The 22,257-nt window shown below is 37.9% G+C and overlaps 1 protein-coding gene across 2 annotated transcripts in view; it reads left to right on the forward strand.

Annotated features, from left to right (window-relative positions):
* The window catches only part of POLA1 (DNA polymerase alpha 1, catalytic subunit), a 191,212-nt gene that overhangs the window by 129,630 nt on the left and 39,325 nt on the right, over positions 1-22,257 (forward strand). For both annotated transcript variants that reach the window (XM_050333301.1, XM_050333300.1), the window contains exon 36: positions 17,227-17,323. In XM_050333301.1, coding sequence (XP_050189258.1) covers positions 17,227-17,323 — 97 coding nt within the window. The remainder of the gene's footprint in view (positions 1-17,226; positions 17,324-22,257) is intronic.

Here is a 22,257-nt window from a genome sequence, read left to right on the forward strand (position 1 = left end):
CTAAAAATGCACCGAATTCCTGGTGGAAAAAAAGAAATAGATGTCACTCCCAAACAAAGACAGGTGCTGAGCTGCGGGAGACAAGAGAAGGGGTGAAAACAGTATCCAGCTTTAATAGCAAAAGCAAATGCTAGCTAATGGCCTGTTCTCAGGAACTCGTTAAGTCATCTCTAAGCAACCACAGGATAATACACTAGTTATTTCTGCTGGTATGTTTCCTAAAAGTGAGGCGTGTTGCTTTGAGCCCACGGTATTAATGGATAGTCTTTACTGCATCTATTACCTGTTGTAACTAGACCCTGTCTATATCTGTTTTGTTATCAGTGCCATTATTACTGTAAGTTGGTAATTCTAATTAATTTGCTTCAGTCTTTTATCATCTTTTGCTAAAATTCAAAAGAAATTATGTTTTCTGCTTTTTTTTAATGTGTTTTTAAATTATTATTTCTCTGTGCTTTATATAATAACCCTTTGGAGGTTTGAAACAGCAACCTTTCCTGGAGTTCAAATTCACAGTGGTCCATTGTGAAATATCAAATGAATACTGAATAATAGTTATTGATTTTTATTATTATTTTTAGAAATGGGAGCATTTAACTTCATGCTTTGAAAAGTGGAATAAAATTCTAAATAATTTGCATGTAATTTTTTTCAAACCGTTAAGTACAAAGTGATTGAACATGGATCCTGCCAGTTACGGCAGTCCCCCTTTTTAGAGTTTAAAAAGCTTAATATGTGTGCTTTCTTGCACATTCTAAATCTCAAAGTACTTTAGACATAACAAATGGATTTACAAACTATATATAGGTTCACTTACTTTATCACTGAAGTGCAGCTACCTCAAAGATTGAACAGATTGAGCAGCTGTTTAACAACCTAGAGAAACATCACGTGTCAATTGAGAGCAAGAGCTGAAGAACAACGTATGAAACGAAGCTGCAGAGGGGGCAAATTGTGCTCTAGTGGAGTTCATTTGGCTGGGACACTGAGGATAAACCACCACTTAACAAAAGGTGCCCACAGGACCTGTGCGTCACCTCATGTTATCTGAAAGATAGCACTTGATTCGCTTCTAGAAGTGGGTCCAGCACGAGGAAGACTCACTAGAATCACTTTGTGGAGATCTCTCGTGCAGAAACCAACTGTAATTGTAATCTGGGAGTGGGCAACCATAGAACAAGGCAAGAAGAGCTAGTAGAGAAGAATTAACTTCTAATAAGAATAGTTCCTATGGAGCTGGTTGTTACATGGGAGGATGTTTCATGAAGCGCAAAGAAATTAAATTCACCACCATTTTGGATTTCTTGATATTTTGATGGCATGGTTAGTGACGTTCCCTCTAGAGCATTAAGAGAGTGGGGAGAATTACAGAAGCTATGAAGTAGCATTTATTAAATCTGTGTTCTAGGAGCTAAATTGTAATAATAACAGTTTTCATCATGCGTGAGGGTTTCTTTGGCCTTCTTTTTTTTCATTGTGGAAAAGTTTTGAGAAGCTTATGCTGAAACAGTTATGGTGCTGCATGAAAATTTCAGCATAATTTGACCTGAAGAATAGGTTATCTTGTTTAATCATCTGGTTCTGGACAAAACTGAAGTATTCTGTCTCATAAATCTTAAACTCTTGAGGCTTCGCACAACTCTGTGAAAACTACTTTTAGTTTTTTGGTAACCCTGGGATGAGTTATGTAGGGAAAATGCTTTTCTGCTCCATGGGTTATCTCATGTAGAACACGAAAGTCTGTTGTTTGTGAGCTGAATGGATTGACAAAAGTAATTTAACTTTTTGCTTGAAGAGGCATATCTGTGTTTGGTTGCTCTATTTTCATGATCTAGGTGGTCTGTTGAATGTCATGCTTCCAAATACCCAGGTAGCAGAGATGGAAAGAATACCTTTCAGCACTTCCATATGGATAAGAAAATGTTGCCATTTTCTCAGGTTTTTTATTACATTATTCATTAATGCTGTCTAGATTTTTGCATTGGTGATCTTGCTAAGAGAGCTCAGAGGTTCCAGATAATGCATAATCCAGATGAGTACTCATGATAAGGTTGGGAAGGCAGCTCTTCCCCTTGCTGAAAACCACTCAAAAATGCTCACCTAATAGAAGAGTCTATTGGCACGGATGGTAAGTAGTGTGAGGTTTGGCTGCATTCCTGCTGCCACACAAGGTTGTTGTTATCTAACCTAATTTATGTCTTCCAGTCAGCTTTCAGCTCTATTCCTCATCACAAATGTAGAAATACATAGATACTCTGAACAATGAGCTAGCTATTATAAAAATTAATTTTCTGCTTCAGACAGCTTCTCTGGTTAGCTGTACTATGTATGAAGTTAATAATGATTGGCTACATAAATATTTTCTTTTTAAATCCACAACTCTCCCAACTTACTGGAAAAAAATGAAAATTGAACTTGCAGTTTTCCCTTGTACTTGTGTAAACCTTAACAAGAGAATTGACAGTTCTTTACTGAATACATTCAGTGCCTCACCTTACAAAGAGTTATTGATGACCTAACGTAGATAATATAGTCTTGAAGCCTTGTGAAGAAATAATGCATGAAAGATGACATCCTTTCAGGAGACAATTTCCATTGCAGAATTATACGGTGGAATGGAAATAAAATTTAGTGGGATATATAAATTTGATGAATAAAGGATGAAAGGTTGTAATGAAAAGACAATGAAAAGAAGTGTCTGCTGTGAAAGCTGCAAGACTGTGGGTAAAACTAAACTTTCCCAACTGGCTGTTCTTGGCTGCATTTTATTGGACATCTGTGCACCCATCAAGCACCAAGCAAGAGTCTTGGTTTTATCAGGAAGATGAAAATTCCTAAAGAGTTTCCTTGTGGAGAACAGAAGGAGAACTGTGGTATTTCTGAAGAATTCTCTTTGTTAGCCTTTGATGGAGGGGAACCCTTACTGCCTTGATGTCAGTTGTGGATCTGGTCTCTACAAGAGCAGATTTGTGTTAGTGTGTTAGGGTTGCCATACCTGTGGAAATCAGCTACCTTGCTGTGCAGAACTGGAGTGAGCGTTTAATTATATCAGATTTAAGAAAATGTTAAAATCATAGTTTTGTAAGGGTAAAGTTACAAGAGTATAAAACAATAAGTGATTATTGACTTTGTGTTTTGCAGCAAGTGCATTTCATTAGGTGCTCTTGTGATTCTGTCTAGCCTACAAAGACAGATAATTAGGCAATTCAACTTTTTCTAGGGCAGAAGTTTTTCCTTTTACTTTTTCTAAATACATTTTTCAGTTTACTTTTTTAAAGTATTTTTACTAAATCCTCTGAGAGCAACTGCTTGGGTCAGTCTTTTCTTTCTCTACTCAGATGGAGGGAATGTCCGCTTCCTTGTTCATCTTTTTATTCCCTGTAATTTGGGTGTTGGGGTTCTGCATGATACTGTAAAGGATAAGGTAATTTTTTTCCAGCCTTACTTATTTAAGATTACATGATTGACGTTTTTATTGCATGCGTGTATGAGGTTGATTTTTTTGGTTTTGCTGTCTTTTAAATCTCAGAAATAGACTTTGCTAGCTTAACAATTTAAATGTCTTAATTATTCATAATTTATGTTCCCTGTAAGATTCATTGTGTTTTTACTTCCTACAAGCTTTTTATACGTAAGACACTCTTTTTTTTAACGGGAAAGGTTTGGTGATGCATTTGAGAGGGGAATGCTTAGAGAGTGGATGCATTTGAGAGTGGGTCCCTGCTACAGCATCAACACACTAAGAAGTGTTGTGAAGGAGGAGCTCCAAGGAGAGTGTCATGCCTGTTAATGCTTTTACTTTGTTGAATCAGTTCTGAATTATTCTAAACTACATATCATGACAAGCAGTCTGCTTAGCTGCCTGTTTTTGGGTTACTGAAACCTAGGTTCTTCCTCTACTTTTATTCTTTCACAAGGCAGATTTGGCTGGCATCTAAAATTGCGTATTTGAAAGATGGCAGAGAACATCATTGTGCAGTTTCAAGATGGGTCTGTTTGGTATCTGATGAAAAATAATGTGGTTGCTCAGAAAGAGAATGAAGTTCAGTTAGCAGAGATTGTGAACACAGATAAGTAACTTAGAGGATGAGGAATAATTGTCTTTGCAATTAATTTTTTTAGGTTGCTAGAAAAAATTAGCGTTCATTCTATTGTGATTGGGCTGCTTTGGTGTGTAGATAAATGGTGGTGGTATTTATTCTAATGCCAATATTGGCAATAAATGACAAAGTCTGCAGTTTTTCCTTTTGTCTAGAGTTTTGGTAGACATCAGCTGCTTCTATTAGGAGTATTATATCTGATGAAGTTCACCTCTTTGAATGGCAATGATGGTTTTTGAAAGCAATACAGCAATTTTATCTGACCTGCCCAGTTTTAGCAAATGTTTTTTACAAGCATTGCACCATGACCACGAACCACCTGGCTGAAGTTCAATTTCAAATGTCACTAGTTCCAACTGAAAAGTTGCTGAAATGACTGTCCTGTTAGAGAAATTCTCTGTTCTCCTCTTTCCTGTTGTTATGAGTTGTCTTGTTACAGTACTGCTGCAGCTGCAAACTGAAAGGTTTGGGAAAAAGGGGAGGAAGTCATGTGAGGAAGCTGCTCAGCTTTCTACATGGAGGCCATACTCCTGTCTCAGTTGTTCTGCTAGATGGATTCGCACCTTTGAAACACACAGGAGTGCATAGTGTTTGTGTAACTTTTTACTGCAATACCTGTATGTTCTTTCTGATCTCTAGAAAGGAGGGAAAACTTTCTGGTAAGACTTCTTAACTATTAGGATTGTTCCTTTATGGTAAGAAGGTTTGTCTTGTATCGTTGTTCTTCTCATTAAGGCATCTCAAATTCAGAATGTTACAGTTGTTCAGATGTTACATTTGTTAATTACACATTTTAACTTCACTTGGGGACAGAGAGTCCAGTGTTTGAAGCATTTGATCCAGTTTCTCATTAGATACATTGAACTTCTCAGGAAGATTCTAGATACTAGCATCAGAAAAGTGAGGCATCTTTCTAATATAAAGCTACTAGTTACAAATTGTTACCTGAGATGAAGTGTAGTAGTCTAATGAGACAATTCTTTTTTAAAGGAGTTAATTAAAAGCATGAAAAAAATATTACTCTGACCAACAGATTGCTGTTAAGGAAGGTTTTTCACAGGGTGTTTGTCATGGGTTTATGTGGCTGGGTTTTGGCAGGAGGGGAGGCTATAGGGGTGGCTTCTGTTAGAAGCTGCTAGAAGCTTCCCCCTGTCCTATGAAGAGCCAGTGATAGCCAGCTCCAGGACAGACTTCCTGCTGCAGGCTAAGGCTGAGCCAGCTAGAAGTGAATGTAACACTTCTGCGATAACATACTTAAGAACAGAAGTTGTTGCACAGAAGAAATTCCAGTCTGGGAAGAGAGGACTGAGAACATGGGATAACAAGGCAGGCTCCAAGGTCAGGGCAAGAGCAGGGGCCCAGGGCCTCCCCTCGCCTGCAGCAGGGGAAGGACTGAGAGCCGAGGCCCCTGCCACCTGACCATTGGGGTGCAGAGACCCCCCTGCAGCCCATGGAGCAGCCCATGCTGGAGCAGGTGGATGCAGGAAGGAGGCTGTGACCCCATGGGAGACCCAGGATGGAGCAGGGTCCTGCAGGAGACTTGTGACCCATAGAGAGAGAAACCCACACTGGAGCAGGTTTTTCCCCGGACAGGACTTGTGGTCCCTGTGGGGGACCCACGTTGGTACAGCTCATCCATGAAGGACTGACCCCATGGAGGAGTGACCCACGGGGCAGCAGTTTGGGAAGAACTGCTGCCCGAGGGATGGACTCATGATGGAGAGGTCCATCAAGGACTGTCTCCCATGGGAGGGACCCCCACGAGAACAGGGGAAGGACTCAGAGCTGTGGCCCCCCTGTAGCCGGTGGTGCAGACCATGGTGAAGATGGAGGACCATCGGGATGCAGAGACCTGACTGCACCCCATGGAGGAGCAACCCATGGGACAGCAGACTGGGAAGAACTGCTGCCCCAGGGTGGACTCAAACTGACTACAAACCCCCTTCCCTGTCTGCTTGCACTGCTGGGGGGGAGGAGGGAGAACTTGGGAAGAAGGAGAGGTGGAAGGGAGAAGGTGTTTTAAGACTGTTTTATTTCTCAGTAAGCCTTATTCTATTAGTAATAAATTTAAGTTCTATTCCCACTTTGAGTCTGTTTAGCCCATGAAAGTTTATCAGTAAGTGACTTTCTCCTAGTTCTTATCTCTGCTCAGGAATCCTTGCTGGTTTTTTTCTCTCTTCTCTGTGGAGTTCCAAAGAGAAAGTGAGAGAGCAACTTTTTAGTGGGTATTTGGAATCCAGCCTGGGTCAAACCACTACAGTGTTCCATGTCTTTGGTCACAACCAGCTTCTTTGTTTTGTCCTAGAAACAAAATACTCCTTGCATTTGGAGGTACTAATGCCATTAATAACTATACCACGTTTCTCTTCCAGGTTGTGGGCTAGAATTTACTCAGAAATGTTGCAAAGTAGATTTAGTAGAGAGCCATTCTATTGAAGTATGAAAGAGGTGCTTTAGAGACATGAGATCAAGACTTGCATTGATAAAGCTGGTGATATACACTGCTAGAGACAGATAAGGGCTACGCTACAAAGAGGTAGATGAACAGTCCCCAACAGCACCTGACCAAAACAGAGAAAGAAAAATCTTGCTTAACAGAGGCATCATCTGTGTACATCCTGGCTCCAAAGTAAGTTAAGCAGGTCAAATAAATTATATTGAAAGTCTATTTACCTCTGAAGCAGTAATCTTGCATAGTCTGAGAAGTTTGGTGAGTTGCTTGTTTATATTGGTGGCATCGTGGAGATGGGGACTTCAGTCAGTCTCTAAAAGTTCTGATCTTGTAATAGTAAAATGTTCCAGGGCACATGAAGAGTAGCTGAAGCATTTTCATAGCCTAGTTTCCTTACTGTCTTAAGAAAAATCAAGATCAACAAGAAGGAACATCGATTCCAATCCTTCACAATTTACTGAAATGCCAGATTTGCTTTAGGCAAAATAGTGTCCTCTGCAGCACATTTGTTCTTTGCTTCAGGTTATTTAACTACATGAGCTCAAATAATAGTTTGTTAAAAAGTAAAAAATTAGGAGTTGAAGGTGCTAGCTTTTCAAACTTTTGACTCTCTTGCTAATTCCTAAAATTGAGAGAATGAGTCCTGAAGTCTTGAGAGACAGGAATACAGTAATTCAAAGCAGTTTTAGTTCCCTCTCTGTAAATTATACTTTTTTTTCACATACATGCTTTTATGTCTAAAACATATTTAGATAAGTTTATTTGCTTGTGTGTCTAGCCTATTTATAGTGTTGTTTATTTAATAATAAACCATTTTTAAATGACATACTTATGCTTGTTGAATGATAATCAAGATTCCATTAAAAAAGGCTTTTGCAAATATTAGTAAATTATTTTGCAGAAAAGAAATGCAGCATTACTCATTTCATAACAAAATCCCAATTTAAATAAATATAAGCCAAGTTGCTTGCATAGATTGCACTTTTTTAGGATATGCTTCTGGATAGCTGACAAGTGCCAAATGTTTGTGTAAAGTGTATCAATCAGTGAGAAAGGACTTTATTTCTAAAAAAAAGTAAATAAAAATAAATGTTGTGAGTACAGAGCTAGATTAAACTTATTTATGTAAACAGAAATATCTTACTTCCATATTGTAACTTTCTACCTCTACTATAGTCCAAATTGTGAGAACAGGACTTGTTTTACCAGATTTTTCCATCATTATCCAGAGCATCCTGCATCTGAACATCAGAAGTGGCACCCTTTGTTTTTGCAAGCAGACAGAAGACTCAAAATCTGCCTTAGATAAGACAATGAGGAGTAACCTTTGGCTCGTCCTTGGTACTACACAACCATTTCTGAATGTGTCAGGAGATTGCATGAAGGGTAAAAAGGCAGCTTTATACCTGATCTGCAGAGGCCCATGGGGGACCTCTAGTAATGACCTGTGTCTGATACTTGGTTGATTTGTGGTTCTGGTCTGGGAGCTACCTTATGCACGTTCTTTTCCTACAGGCACAATTTACTCCTATTAAGGGGATTTCATATAGTCTTCTCGGTTGTGCCCCACTTGATTTATTTGTTTTCCAGCAGTGAGAAATGTGGGTCCTGAGAAAGAGGTTATGACTTCTATTTTCCCTGAGTAAGGATACAGGTTTTGTATGGAGATTTCAGCTCAGCAGAGTACTAGTTGTGTGTGGTTTTTTTTCTTTTTTTTTTTTTTCCAATTGTAGTAACACATCTTTTTGGAAGGTATGTTTCCTGGATATTTACATTTTAGTTCTTGTTTGTTAGAAAGAACATTGTGACTTTAGAATTTTTTAAGGAAATACATGAAATTACTTGAAAGGTAAAAGAGTTCTGTCCAGTGATGAGAGTTCCTATGTATATGCTTATTTTAACTTCAATTGAGTGCTCTTCGTTCAGTTAGTAGATCCATCAGTTCTCTGGAATGAGGCAGAGCTCTGGAGCTGTACGAACTTGTTCTGTAGCACTTAAAGATAGTTGGGGAATACTTGACTGTGGTATTTCATCATCAGAGCAGAATGACAACTTTGCTTTACAGAGGTGGTTTTCAATTTTTAGGTTGTTTCACCAGGCCTTTTTTGTTAACTACTTTTTAAGACACCAGCGTAGGATGGATATTCAGACTGGTTAGTCTGCAAATTCCTCAGAGGGAGGAGTTCCTTTCATAGGGAGAACATGAATACTGTAGAGGCTCTCCAGATCCGTGAGGCAGATTACAGATTAAATTAATTTTTTAGAATTTATTTTGTTCATCACATTTAGAGTACAATGAATTATTGGGATAAACCCAACTGTTGTACCTTTTTCTCCTGTTGCAGTGTCAGTCGCTGTGATAAATGTCCTCTGACCAGAAACCGAAGATAACAGGTGTAAGTCAGTGGTTGACCATCGTGTGTGTTTTACAGGTTCAGAGCCTTTAAAACAACATGAGGGCTGTGTTCCAGCTTGAGGCTGGTAACGTGGTCAGTGTGCTCATTGTGAGGGGATGCCTGTGGGTTCCAAGTTTGTTGGGGCAAAGCTTGGGACTGAAGCACAGTCAGATCCATATTGCCAGCCCGAACGGTCCATGTACCTCATCTCCTGAACCATGTCCCATTGCTGTCTTAGTTGGTCGTTATGGCCCAAAACCACCATCAGCAAACATCAAAAATGCAGTAATATGGGCAGTAGCAGTTCAGCACTTGAGCTAAGTCAGCCCTGTTTTGTTTATCAGGGAAGAAGTGACTAAAGGGACCACCATGATGACGTTTCCTGGTATGGGATTTAACCACCTCATGTGGATCTCTATCCATTTAATAAGCTTTCTAGATGAAAACAAGCTATTTAGTAATTTAATTGTTTATTGTCAGTGTTGTTTCTGGACTTTCCTTAGAATCCAGAAGAATATTTTTATAAAATATTGATACTTTTATTTTAAAACTTCTAATTTATATTCATTTACCATTGTATTTTATTAAAACGTCTGTGTTCATTTATACCTACAGACATACATACATGAAGTGCATAGATATGTATATATATACATGTGCACACACATATATATAGCATCTGTAGAGCTAATTTCTGTACAGTTACCATAGAATGGCTTGGGTTGGAAGGGACCTTAAAGATTATCCAGTTTCAACCCTTCTACCTTAGGCAGGGACACCTTTCACTAAACCAGGTTGCTCAGAGCTCCATCCAGCAATTAGTCATTTCTGTTAGTCATTGATTGCTGTTATAATGTTCTTAGAAAAAAAGATGCCTAAGAGCAGATGGTGTCTGGTCTTGTTAAAGACTCTGTCACAAATTTTATGTGCTTGTCTTGGGTATGATTGTATTAAATATTACTAATACCAAAAATTAGTCACAGATATATTGATGCTGAAAATTTCCAAGTGAAGCACACTGTACCATGACAAGTGTATGCTGAAGGTACACAAGGCAAGTGATTCCCACACATCAGAAAAAAGAGTGATTCGTAGTTAAGACTTATGTTCTCTCTGCCAGGCCTGATTGCACTGCTCAGATGAGTTTGATCACTGGGTGTGAGGTGGAGCTTGAACCCAAAACTAAAAGAGGGGAACATCCTGCCTTCCCTTGCTTACAGTAGCAGTGTTGGCCTGTTCACAACAGATACCAAGCAGTTTGCTTTTTGCTTTGTGCCAGCTGTTGACCACACAGGGAAACAATGAAATTTTGGGGGTTGGTTTTCTGCCAGATTAGTAAAGAGGTGAGTTGTTTTGGCTGAATCAGTGAGTTGAATTTGGTTTGCCATGTGCTCATATGAGTTGTGGCGTACACACAAGACCAGGAGTAGGGGAGAGGATTGCATATGTATCATTGAAATGAGAAAGTGTTTCTTAAGCCCAGATTTCACACAGTCTTTTAGTTTAAAAAGCAGCAAATCTTCAAGGAAGAAGAACAGGGTTATTTCATGTCTTTGCTTACACTGTGAACTTTAGGTAGAGGTGATCCACCACCATTAGTGGTCCAACAGCTGCATCCATTCCTCCAGAACTCTGTCTGGCACTTGCTGTTCGTCTTGTGTCTGTGCTATCTGCCTTGAGATGTCATCTTAGGAATCTTCAAAAGCAGAGTGGTGCCAGCCTGGGACACACCAGTTTTGGATAATTCATTTAGATTCCTTGTTATGATCAGAAATATTTTGCTTGGTAAATTTCCTTCCATTTCCTTCTTGCCATGTTCATGCCTCTTAAAAATTGTTAAAAGACAGCTTCTTTTTCTCCAGGGTGTCTTAATGAAAATGTTTAGTAACAGTATTGTGGGGATCCACCCTGGATGTATTCTGTCAACCCCTTCATTCAGTCCAGTGTCCCTCATCAGGTGTTGTCATCTGTTCTTCACCCAGGTCCTCACTTGCTTTTCTGTTCTTCTTGCTGTCATTGGAGTCCAGAGTTGGTTTTTGTAATTAGATCCACTGTAATGCTCTCATTAATTGCTGAACAGAACTTAATACAGCAAAAACTCTTTTTGTTTCAGTTACTTAATGGGAAAAAAAAAATCTCATCATGTACAAGAACATCCAGTATTCTGTTGGTTTTTTGGTTTTTTTTTTCATTTACCTCTGCATGTATAGGTAAGAACTTCTTTTCTCATACAGTCCGCGTTAACGTAAGTTCTAAGGAAAGTGTCATCACATCCAAATCCTGCTGCATCTGTTTCAGTTTTCTTTTACTTTTTTAATGGACTGCATAAGTCAAAATCATTAAAAAACCCACTATTGATGAAAGGATGGACAGTTTGGATGGGTAGGAAGGAAACCACATACACACAACCTCCCTCCCTTTAGTTTATATATCCAGTGCTGCTGTTGGGAAGCAATGTGACCAAACATCTCATGTTTTTAATGGAATTGAGTGTAAGTTTTCAAAAAATGTTTGTATGCCAAAGTATAAAGGCTGCAATTTAGATGTACTTTTATGTCACCTCTTTTGGTTTATCTGCAGTAGTTATTTCAGGTGTGCAGTTTATTTCAGCCTATTTGACACAGACCAGCACTGTGTTTTAACTAGGCTTTGTGATGCACAAGCAGACCAGACTTCAATGTACATCAGCTTTGCCATGAGGTGAGGGGTACACACATTATGAGTGTTTAGTGTAAGATGAATCCCCACTTTGTGAGCTCTTATCATGCAGGAGTGTCTGCCTTCGGAATCTGATGGTGAATAGAAGTTATGTGTGATGGTAGCTACCCTGGTTTTACAAAGGAATATGTGAGGTGTGTAAAACATGACACACTGCTAGTTTATTGCCTTGAAATCATTGTAGCATGGATGGAATTAGGAGATATAAACATCCACAAAGTTGAGCTGTGCCCTTTTTTTGAAAATAGAAATTGCTGCACATAAGAGACATGATGGAAGATGTGTACAGTCTATACAGTCTTCCAGCAGTAGATTGAGACCAGTGGCACTTCCCCGAAAAATAAATTACCCGAAATTTGCAGCACATTCATATTCAATTTCATCACAGCAGATGCTCATTAGTATGTTGTTATTAATTGGTATTCACTTTAGGTTTTGTTTAAAATGAAGATAATAATTAGGTTTTAATTACTGCATCTTTCTAAGGGGGGGGAGGGGAGGAAATGCCTCTCAAAGCACTGAAGTATTTCCTGTATGCTTTGCTCCGTTACATCTAAGCCTTGAAAGAGTCCCTGAGACACATTTTTCTGCCAAGAGACTTCTTTTCTGTTTCCTTTTATTTCTTTCCTGTATTTTAAAGTATTAAGAACTAGTTCTAAAGGATTTGGTTGATGGACATACTGAATCATATCACAGTGGTAAGAGCCACCGTTCATTCTAATCAAAATTATCAAAAAGGCTTTTCACTAAAGTAACTCTCTCAAGCAGCTGATTAATGAAGTGGTACCACTGTTTTGTATTATAATTAATTGAAGTAATACAAATAACTTCTATAGCCTGTGGAAATTATCTCTTTTACAAAGCAGTCTATTAGAGTTAGCAAACTAAAAGGGGGATTTTTTGGTGGGTTTTATTTAATTTCTTATTGCCTTCATCATCCCTAAAACCATAGGTGACGCAACAGAAAACAAAAAATATACCACAGAGAGGGCTTGAAGAAATGGGAGAGAGTCAGGTGCAGAAGAAAGCAAAATGGTAGAAAAAATTAGAATGGAGAAAAGATTATAAAGGCTTATCAGAGTGGTGGTACTGTAGAGAAATATAAAAAATTGGGGAGATGCCAAAGAGTAAAGACTTCAACATACTGTAGAGGAACATCAGTAATCTAAAGAGTGTTGAAAAAGCATTGACCACCACATATTTGGTTAATACAGGAATTCACAGTGAAGTTTTATGAAGATAGATAATGATAGGACAAGGGGAAAGGATTTTAAATTAAATGAGGGTTTTAGATTAGGCATTCAGAGGAAATTTATTACTGAGGAGGTGGTGAGGCACCTGGAGCAGGTTACCCAGAGGCACTGTGGATATATGTGGATGTATTCCAGGCCAGGTTGGATGGGGCTCTGAGCAACTTGGTCTGGTGGAAGGTGTCACTATCTGTGGCAGAGGGGTTGAAATTAGATGATCTTTAAGTTAAGGGCATTTAGTTTTCTGGCCTGTTTAAATGTGCTCTTTCAAGATACGGAGGTTTTAAGTGCTGCTTAAAAAGTGTGTGGTAGAATAGCACTGCATTTAGGTAAGTAAAACATGAGAATTAGAATAATTAGTTTAGTCTTCTGCTACCTTGCTGTTGTGAATTTCCATCAACTTTTCCTTCTGTTTAATTTTCCCTCTTTCCTTGACCAATTCCTTACAATTACCTGGTAAGGTAAGAACCTGATTTCCTTTCTTACCTGATTTATCTAGGTTGCCATGCTGCCTTTAGCTACTGAATGGATTTGAAAGGCTGGTGTGTTAGCCACTCAGGGGCCCTGTTTACAGGATGGAGGACAGTGAGGCATCTCAACTACAGTTTGTTGGGATGTAATCTGAAACAGCCAGCACTGAGAGAGGAGCCTTCTTATTTCAACATCTAAATGCAGTTGCCACCAACCTTTCCTGTATAACAGAAAAGCTGGTGAGAGATGATGAATCGTAAGTTCTTAAATCTTTCCAGATCCCCTTACTTTCAGAGAGTTGAGCTTTGCCATTTCTAAAAAAAGGGAAGGTGGACACTGGCCATTTCTTTCACTCTCTCTGTGCCTATGGAGAAAACCAACTTCAATTCTCACATCATGCCAGAAGGGTTACAGAAGGGTCTGCTTCCTCTGGAAAAATCCCTTACTCACTGACTACAGTTATGGACTGAGAGAGCTGGGACCATTCCTCCCTTGAAATTTTGCTTTGATGTGGCAGAGATGTGCTGAGGCAGAGAGAAGTGGAGTGAGGGCACAGGAGGACCTTTCTCCAGAGCTGTTTTTAAGTATTTGTGAGACAAGAGAAGAGATGGTGCTACCCTTCAGTCCACTGTCTTGTTCAAACATCAGCAGCTGCAGGGACAAGACAAATGCCAAGTTAGTCCTTGCAATCAAGCAGGATGGATTTAGCCCTGTGTGGAGGCACGGCTGTCCTTCAGGAACTCCTGGGAAGTCTCCCTTCCTATTCTATGCTCTGGTGGGCATTTCCTAGTAGCTAGGCAAGATAATTTTGTTCCCATGACTGAGCATTTTGTAGCCTAGTTTTGTGCTTATTCATGGGAGAATTTGCTTTTCTGGTGTTCATAATTCACCAGTTCTGTTAAAAAGACACCATTGGTTTCCTGTTATGTAATCTGTGTAATCTCAAATTCTTCCTGGGAAGGCAGTTGGAAATTTGCCTCAGTTGGAGTTGGCCTCATGATGCTACAGGAAGCAGTTCTACTACCATATTAAACCTAGATTTAAATAAATATTTTGTTGGCTAAGCAAAATGTTGAGTTTTTTTATTCTGTTATTTTTATATTAGAAGCTTAATTTTTCTGTCAAAGGATTGAATAACTATGTGAATGCATACTATATATCTTTTGTTCCTTCACCTGTTTATTGCAGTTTTAAATGCAATTTAGCAAAATGTTTGGTTGCATAAAAAGAACAAAATATTCCTTCTGTGAGTGGAAGCTTTCAGAGAAGCAGATGTACCTGCAGACATTAGTTCTTAATGAAATAAAGAAATTAAACATCATGGAGTAAATAAGGACTTCAAAGTAGAATTTTATTTTCATGTGCTCACCATGCAGTCTTTCATGGGTTTCAATGAAGATACAAATTTAGTTCTTCATTAGTTTAGTAATGTTAGGGGTGTCAAGTTTTTTTACAAAAAAATGACCACTGAAGCTAAAATATTATTTGTGTTTGAAGTTTTAAAGGTTGGACTCTTTTTCCCATTTTTAAACCTACAGGTTAGCAGAAATTTAAGAAATATAAGAATCGATGATATAAGTAGTTCCTAAAGTCCTTTTAAATTTAAGGTGCCTTGTCCTTGTATTCATAAGTATGCTGTGATATTTATACTTAATTACATGAAAATCTTAAAAACATTTTGGCTTCTACCAATTACTAATTGTAAGATGCAGAAAGGTAAAGGGAAGGAGAAACTAGCACATTATCAGTTAAAAAAAGTGTGTGTGTGTGTATATATATCTGTGTGTGCATGTATACATTTTTACATACTGATTTTTGTACTTTCTTTATCCATTTAAGCAGTGACTTTCAATTAGCCTGCCTACTAATATCAGGTCACTAAACTCCATAGCTGATGCTTTATTCTTTCGTGTGAGTTGTCATTCGTTTGCTTCAGTTGGCTGGCAAAGGTTGTTGTATATCCATTACCAGCAACACAGCACTTTGCATTTCTGAATTGACAAGCAGCTATATTGACCTAGCGCTTATTATGGGTCAACAGCTGCGTTAACCGACGGAAGGACTGAGGGGCAATTAAAATGAATTGGCAAAAATATATCTTCCTAATTTACTCCAATTTGTTATTTATGCTAACATTGTATGGCTTCTATGGTGACACTAAACAGAATGGACCCAATAATGGCAATTAACATAAAAATATAATGGCTAATCAAATTGACAGCAACTGTTTCTCATCATCTCGACACACAATACATTATCAAAACAAACTATTATGAAGGAGGTAATTTCAGTGTTCTATTCAACCTGCTTCATGTGTGCAGTCAGGGAGATGTGTACCAGCAATTACAGCTGAATCTAAAAAACTAAACAAATAACTTAATCGCTGTCGTCCTCCTTTTTTCTTCTTCAGGAAGCAGTAATCAGGATTTACTAAAAATAACTGGTGTATAATAGTATAATGATGATGCATATCGTAGAATAGCTAATAAGGAATAAAATATGCTTCTGTGTGTCTTTTTTTAAAATAGGTTCACATGAAGTGGAAAAAAACTATACTGTTAAAATACATAAAAAATAACTCAGTGGTAGTAATAGTTGTCAAATGTCTCAACATGAGTTGCTTAATAGTCATAGATACTTTATTACATGTCAATAGAAGTGTAAAATTAGCTGAATGTAATAACAAAACTTGGCTTGATTGAGTAGAAGATTGAAAAGCTAAGTTAAAGCAGAATTCCAATAAGTAGAAATAGTTTACTGTTTGCTTTTCCACTGTATTTTCAGGATCATTCCTTATGGTATACTGAGCCACAATTTTACATTGGTCTAAGCATGTTTGTTGATTTTGTAGCTCATTGAGAAAGTCTTTGAGAGTTTGTGTGTTTGTTTAATACTGAATGTATTAAAATGGACAGTACCTCCAAATTTCACACTGTTACAATTATCTCATTCTTAATAAGGCTTTTTGTAGCAACTTCAGGCCGTTTTTGGCCAATATTTATACTCCAGTATCTTAGCAGCGGGGACTGGGATGTGGTTTCTATTGAACAAGAGTGCAAGAAGAAGAACTTGAAAGGGTTTAAATGTAGTGTGGTCAAGCTGTGTCTCGTGTCTATTCGAGCAATTTCTAGTGCACAGAATGGTGACAGTGATACAAACTCACACAGGAGTGTACTTTGGAACTGGAGGAATAGCACAGTGGCCTGACATAACTGAGAGCATTTCATTGAATATCATACTCCTTTTGTACACATCTGCAGATTTTCTGACTAAATATGTGATTACTGACATCCAGTAGCCTTCACAGATGTGTAGAGCAAGGTGATGATGTAGCTGTAAAGGTGTATATGCATAAGTTCTTATTTGAATTACATGTTCCCAATTTATGGAATTGGTCACAGCTTGGTGAGATGGTGAGAAGGGAATACAGCCAAACACATGTATTCATGTAATTCATGATTCATTGCATTGTACAATTTACTAAAACACTGAAGTTATTCCTTTGTCCCATTGTTCTTATGGCTTTTATTTTCTTGCTAAGGTATTGTTGTGATGCATGCAGCTATGATAGTGGATAAATGCAATTTAAGTTTCTGTAAGAATTTGTAAGTTTCATTGACTTTTATAAATGCTTCGTGTAAATTGTGTGGAAAAGTGTAGAGATGTAGTAAAGACACTTTGTAGCATAATAATAATTCCAAAAGCTGACATGAATGGAACATATAAACTGTTGGAGAAAAAAAAAAGACATAAATAATCTTTTGGTAGTGGATTTAGAAACGGGTCTAGGAGACACTCTTTTGAGTTGGGTTTTTAATTGCTGTCTTCTTACATTACAGTATTCTGATAAGGCCCTGTACACTCAGCTCTGCTTCTACCGATACATTTTTGATGTGGACTATGCGATGGATAAGGTGGTTACTGAAGAAGAGAAAGGTATGTTTGAATTTTATATTAGTTAACTATAGTTTAATGGCAACTTGCATGCTAGACACTCAACTGACTCTGCTCTTCATATCTGAACTACAAGGCTGTAATCTAAAACCAGAAATTATGAATTTAGGAATCCCCTATAAGAAGAATGTGTCCAGTTGGAGTTAACCAATTTAAGAATGTACTGTATGCCCCCTTTCTTCTTTGGAAGTGACTGTACTTTGAAAAAAGTGCATGTTACACTGTTAGAGAAAACTCTTTACTCGAAGTTTGAAAGACATGTTAACTTCAGTAAATAGATTAATTAAAACATATGTGCACAAAATTAAAATTTACGTTCAACTAGTAATATTGAAGAGGTACCTTTTATCAGGGCGAAAATAATGGCACAAGAAAAGCAGTAGACAGTGCTAATTGTCTACAAAGCACTTTTAAATATACATGTTAAGCTGATCTTAGGAAGATTTTCTTTTTCTTCTCCCATTTACCAGAACGTTTCTGAACTAAAGCATTTCTAAGCTGTAACGGATCAATGGGTTTTGTGCAGCTAAGTGGTTTTCAAGCTGACAGAAGAATATTTCTGATGGTGGGCTAATGCTTGGAATTCTGAATAATGACGTGTTTGGGTCCCACCATTGAAGCGTGTTGTCCACAGGAAGCATTTACACTGCATCCTCTGTGGTTCTGGAGATGGCTGTGAGGAAAAGGTGCTACTGTGGGAGAGCTGCTCTGTTCTGACAGTCATCCCTGCCCTACATCACCAGTTAGGCTGCTGGGTGGTGGAAAGACATGAAACAAAACTCGGTCTTTCTGAATGGTGTTTTGATAAGCCTTATCTGAAAATCAAAGTAGTGTAACCTCTTAGCTAAAAAATGCTCAGATAAGCAAACAGCCTGCTATTGGCCTGTTCAACTTCTTACACAGTTCCGCATTTCCTTTCCAAATACCTCTAAGTCAGTGAATTCAGTCTGAAGCTTCTGCTTCAGAATGGCTTTGTATATCCAAAGAAGGTCATCTCAGTAGCTGTCTCAGTCTAATACAGCTTTGTAGATGTACTGAAGGGATGTTGTATAGAGGATGATACTGCTGCCTGAAACCGAAGTAGTATTCTGTGTGTAGATCTCTTGCCTAATACGAGGTCGTAAGAGTAGAAGACACTTCATGGGTGATCACATCCAGTCCCCTGTTATAGCAGACCACTGCATTTTTAAGGACTGGAAAAAACTGCAGGTTTCTGGCACTTCATTTTGAAACCTGTGCGTGATTCTTCCCCTTTTTCCTGCTATTCCAAAATGTGTCTCAGACTCTCGATCTGCGATGACTGAAAATTCATTGTGATTTTCATGTTCTGACTTGTTTGTGGCTGGTTTATGTCCATTCATTAAATGTTTATTTATTTCCCTTTCCTGATGTCCTCTACTGTGCTTTTGGAAACAGTGGTAACATTTCCATTTTGTTTTAAACTTAGCTTTCTTGAGGAAGAATTGGTCTCTGCTGGATAATTCTTCCTCGTTGCACCTTTGTGTGCAGTCTTCTCTAGTAATTAATATTTTCAGTATGAGAAACTAGAAATTACATGGTATTTTAGATGGTATCTATCCAGTGTCTTGTACGCAGGGCCTGTACATTTGCTGGAATTTCATCTGCTGATCCTTTCTTCAGCCACCTATGCCCTGTTCATAGCTGTTCATATGATTAACTTGTAGTGTAATAATGATAGAAATCTTGATGTTTGAGAGGGTTTTTTTAACTCCTGTCATTTTGGAATCATGAGTTCAATCATATCTCAGGTTCCTGGCACTTGTTTTACTTAATTTTCCTGGTCCCATTAATTTTGGACTGCTTAATCTCATTGTAGTATTACACTTCAAGGTTAATGAATTCTCTGTGAAAAATAGTACAGTGGCTTCTGCATTCACATAATTTACCACCTTCTGCTTTAATGGGAAAATGTTTCTTGGACCCTCACTGCTAAGTTCAATAAAATTAGTTTCCAGAGTAATTCTCAAGGAATTGTAAGAACTCTACTAGGACTTTCTTCTCTTGGACAGTTAACCTTTCAGCATGGTTTATTTTTCTCTTTTTCATAGCTGTTTGAAAATCATTGTTTTACCTTCTTCAGCTAGCCAGTGATTTCAGTCTTGGTGCTGCAGTGGGTGTTAAGGCCAGATAAATTATATCTTTGAAAATTGATCGCCTTCAAAGAGATTAGCTGGGTGGGTATTGTAAACCTGTGTATAACTCTGTCCCAGTTTTCAGATATTGCCTGGGAGGAGGACATCTTTCTAAATACATGCAGAACTTGAGAATAATTGCCTGTGGCTATAAGGGAGCATTTTTTGTTTTATAGATACCAGTGTTCTGTTTTCTAGTAACATACATTACTGATTTGATACACTTAATGTTAAACTGCGTGGGATTGAAATCATTTTCATGTACTATTTTTGTTGTAGGTCTGAAAGGCAAATCTAGTGAACTCCCCTTTTTTAACATGAAGCTAATGTTTATTTTCCCTTGGAAGACAAAAAATTTTGTTTCCCTGTCATCATTCACAAGCGTTTTTTAATTTGATCTGTGATAAAAGCATCCTTGCTTTTATCAAAAATGGTGGCAACATTTTCATGTAGGGCTTGTGCATCTTTGGTATTTCCAGTCTCCTTTTCACTTTCTATGTGACTAAACCACTGATTTAGTTAGTTTTGATTTTGATTTGGGGATGTTTTGGGTTTGTTTTGGGTCACTGTTTTTTCGAAGCCCAAATTGCATGACCTTTAATGTTTCTATTTTTATTGCCATTTTTCCTGAATTCTTGAAGGCCAGTTCTTCTTCTTTCTTGTAGGCTCTGTTTATTCTTAATAGCAGCTTTAGTTGTTATTTGTCTTGGAGTGTTCTTCTCTAAAAACAAAAGTGTTTTGATTGCTAGGGAATGAAGATATAAATGTGGTCTTCACCATAGTTTGAAAGAATTCATGTCTTCTCTCACTCTGAACCTTGAGATTTCACTACTATTTCACTTGCATTTTCTGTACTTGCCTCTTCAAAATACATAACCTTAATTACAGTACAGGTTTTGTTTGTTCAGCTACTTATGTTGAAGGTCCATACTATTGATTGAAATGGAATTTAAAATAATAATTGTGAAATCAGTGGGAGTTCAAATAGGTATCCAAGCTGCTTCCTTTCTCTTCTAGAGGATCAATACTACAGCCTACTTTTTAAAGATGGACTAAATTTAAATATCCTCTGGTAATGCAATTTCTACAACTTGTCAGGTTTTAAAACCAATTTCTTGTGGTGCTTCACTGTGCTTACTATAGAGAGCTGCTCTTGATATGAAGGTGAATTTTTCTTGAGGTGAATTTTGCTTTCCAAAGCTTATTCTGTGCACAATGGATGATAAGACTGTTCTCTTAAGAGACTTTTACGTATTTAATACCTGTATGCTAAGTCTCTTTAAACTACTAATCCGATTTTTTTGGAGGAACAGCCACAAGAGTTTTCCACTTCTCTGCATGTTTGGGTTTTTTCTGCTTTTTCTTTTACAGACCTTCAATAGGTCAGGTCTAGTAGAGAGGAGTACAACAGAGGGATTAAGTAATATAAAACATATATGTTTCTTCTGTTTATTTATACCGATGTGGTGTTTATGATGCTTGCAACTGCATCATTCACTCATGTTTCATTTGTGATGCCAAAACCCCTAATTTAGGATACCAGTAATACCAGAAGGGCTATTTGTTCTGAATTATTTTTTTAATTAGATAAGGGAAAACTTGCTCTATTGTGACTAGCAACATACTCAACATCTTTTCAGCACTTCTGACACTTAGTTTTCCCAAGCTGGGTTGTGGGTTCAGTCAGGCATTGCTACTTAGGTGAACAGGAAGAGCAGTAAGAAACAGCAGGAGTAGCAAAGTAGGAGCATGCTCTGTTCATATGTATGGAAAAGGATAGATGAACTATCAGTGATTTTGAACACGTGATGCATAAATACAGGAGTATGCTCACTCTGCATACCTTAACTTCAGCAATGGAAACCCATGTATTTTTATGGCTGTGTCATCAGGAGACCAAAATAATATCATTATTCCATTCAAATATTGGGTTTGTTTAAAAATTCAGAAGTATTACTGTTTTCATTTTGTTCCTTACAGTAAAATGTAAACCTCTAAAAGCAAAGAGAAATGGAGGCCCCATAAAGTCAGTACAACTACTCTGCCTTGCACAGATGTCTCTGGTTCAGTTTTCCCACCTGGCATCAAATAGAAGATAAAAGATGCTGCAGTCTCCTTGCTCACAGTAACTACCCCATTATTCCAAAAGCATCAGCATCACTGAGGTTGTTTATGGTGCTGTGATCTTTTTGACGAAATAGGATCCTGGTCATAGGACTTTTTTCTGTTCCGTACTCTAGAATGAGGCTGAAAGTTACCACCTTTCCATTGTCCCATTTCTCAGAGAGGGAAGGTCACAAATGTTTGCAAGGCATTTAAGTATCTGAGGGACAGAAACTGCAAAGATTCTTTCCCAGAATATTTTCAACTATTGAGCCCATGGTTGTTGGGTTCCGAAAAGTCGTGGCATATCCTGTTAATGGGTAAGCAGAACACAGCTGAGGATGGGAGAAAGATAACTTTGGGAAAAGCAGTTAAATATTCCTGTGTATTAGGAAGACCTACGTCTTTGAAGTATATGCCACTTTGTGGAAATAGAATGTAATTGTTTTGATCACATACTTAAAGGCTGCAGTTTTGTAAAGCCAAATGCATATTCAGATGATGTTTTCACACTTTTATTACAGCTTTGTGTGTGTGCCTCGCTCCACCCTTTCATGCAGACATCAAAAATCCCTAGTTTACTTTATGGATGAATAAACTGAAAAATTATGTTGGGAAAAAAGGAACTCTTCTAGGCTGTTGACATAAAAAAATTCAGCT

This window comes from Myiozetetes cayanensis, unplaced genomic scaffold (genome assembly GCF_022539395.1).
Source record: "Myiozetetes cayanensis isolate MyiCay16 unplaced genomic scaffold, myiCay2020 scf5-8, whole genome shotgun sequence".
Classification (NCBI taxonomy): domain Eukaryota; kingdom Metazoa; phylum Chordata; class Aves; order Passeriformes; family Tyrannidae; genus Myiozetetes; species Myiozetetes cayanensis.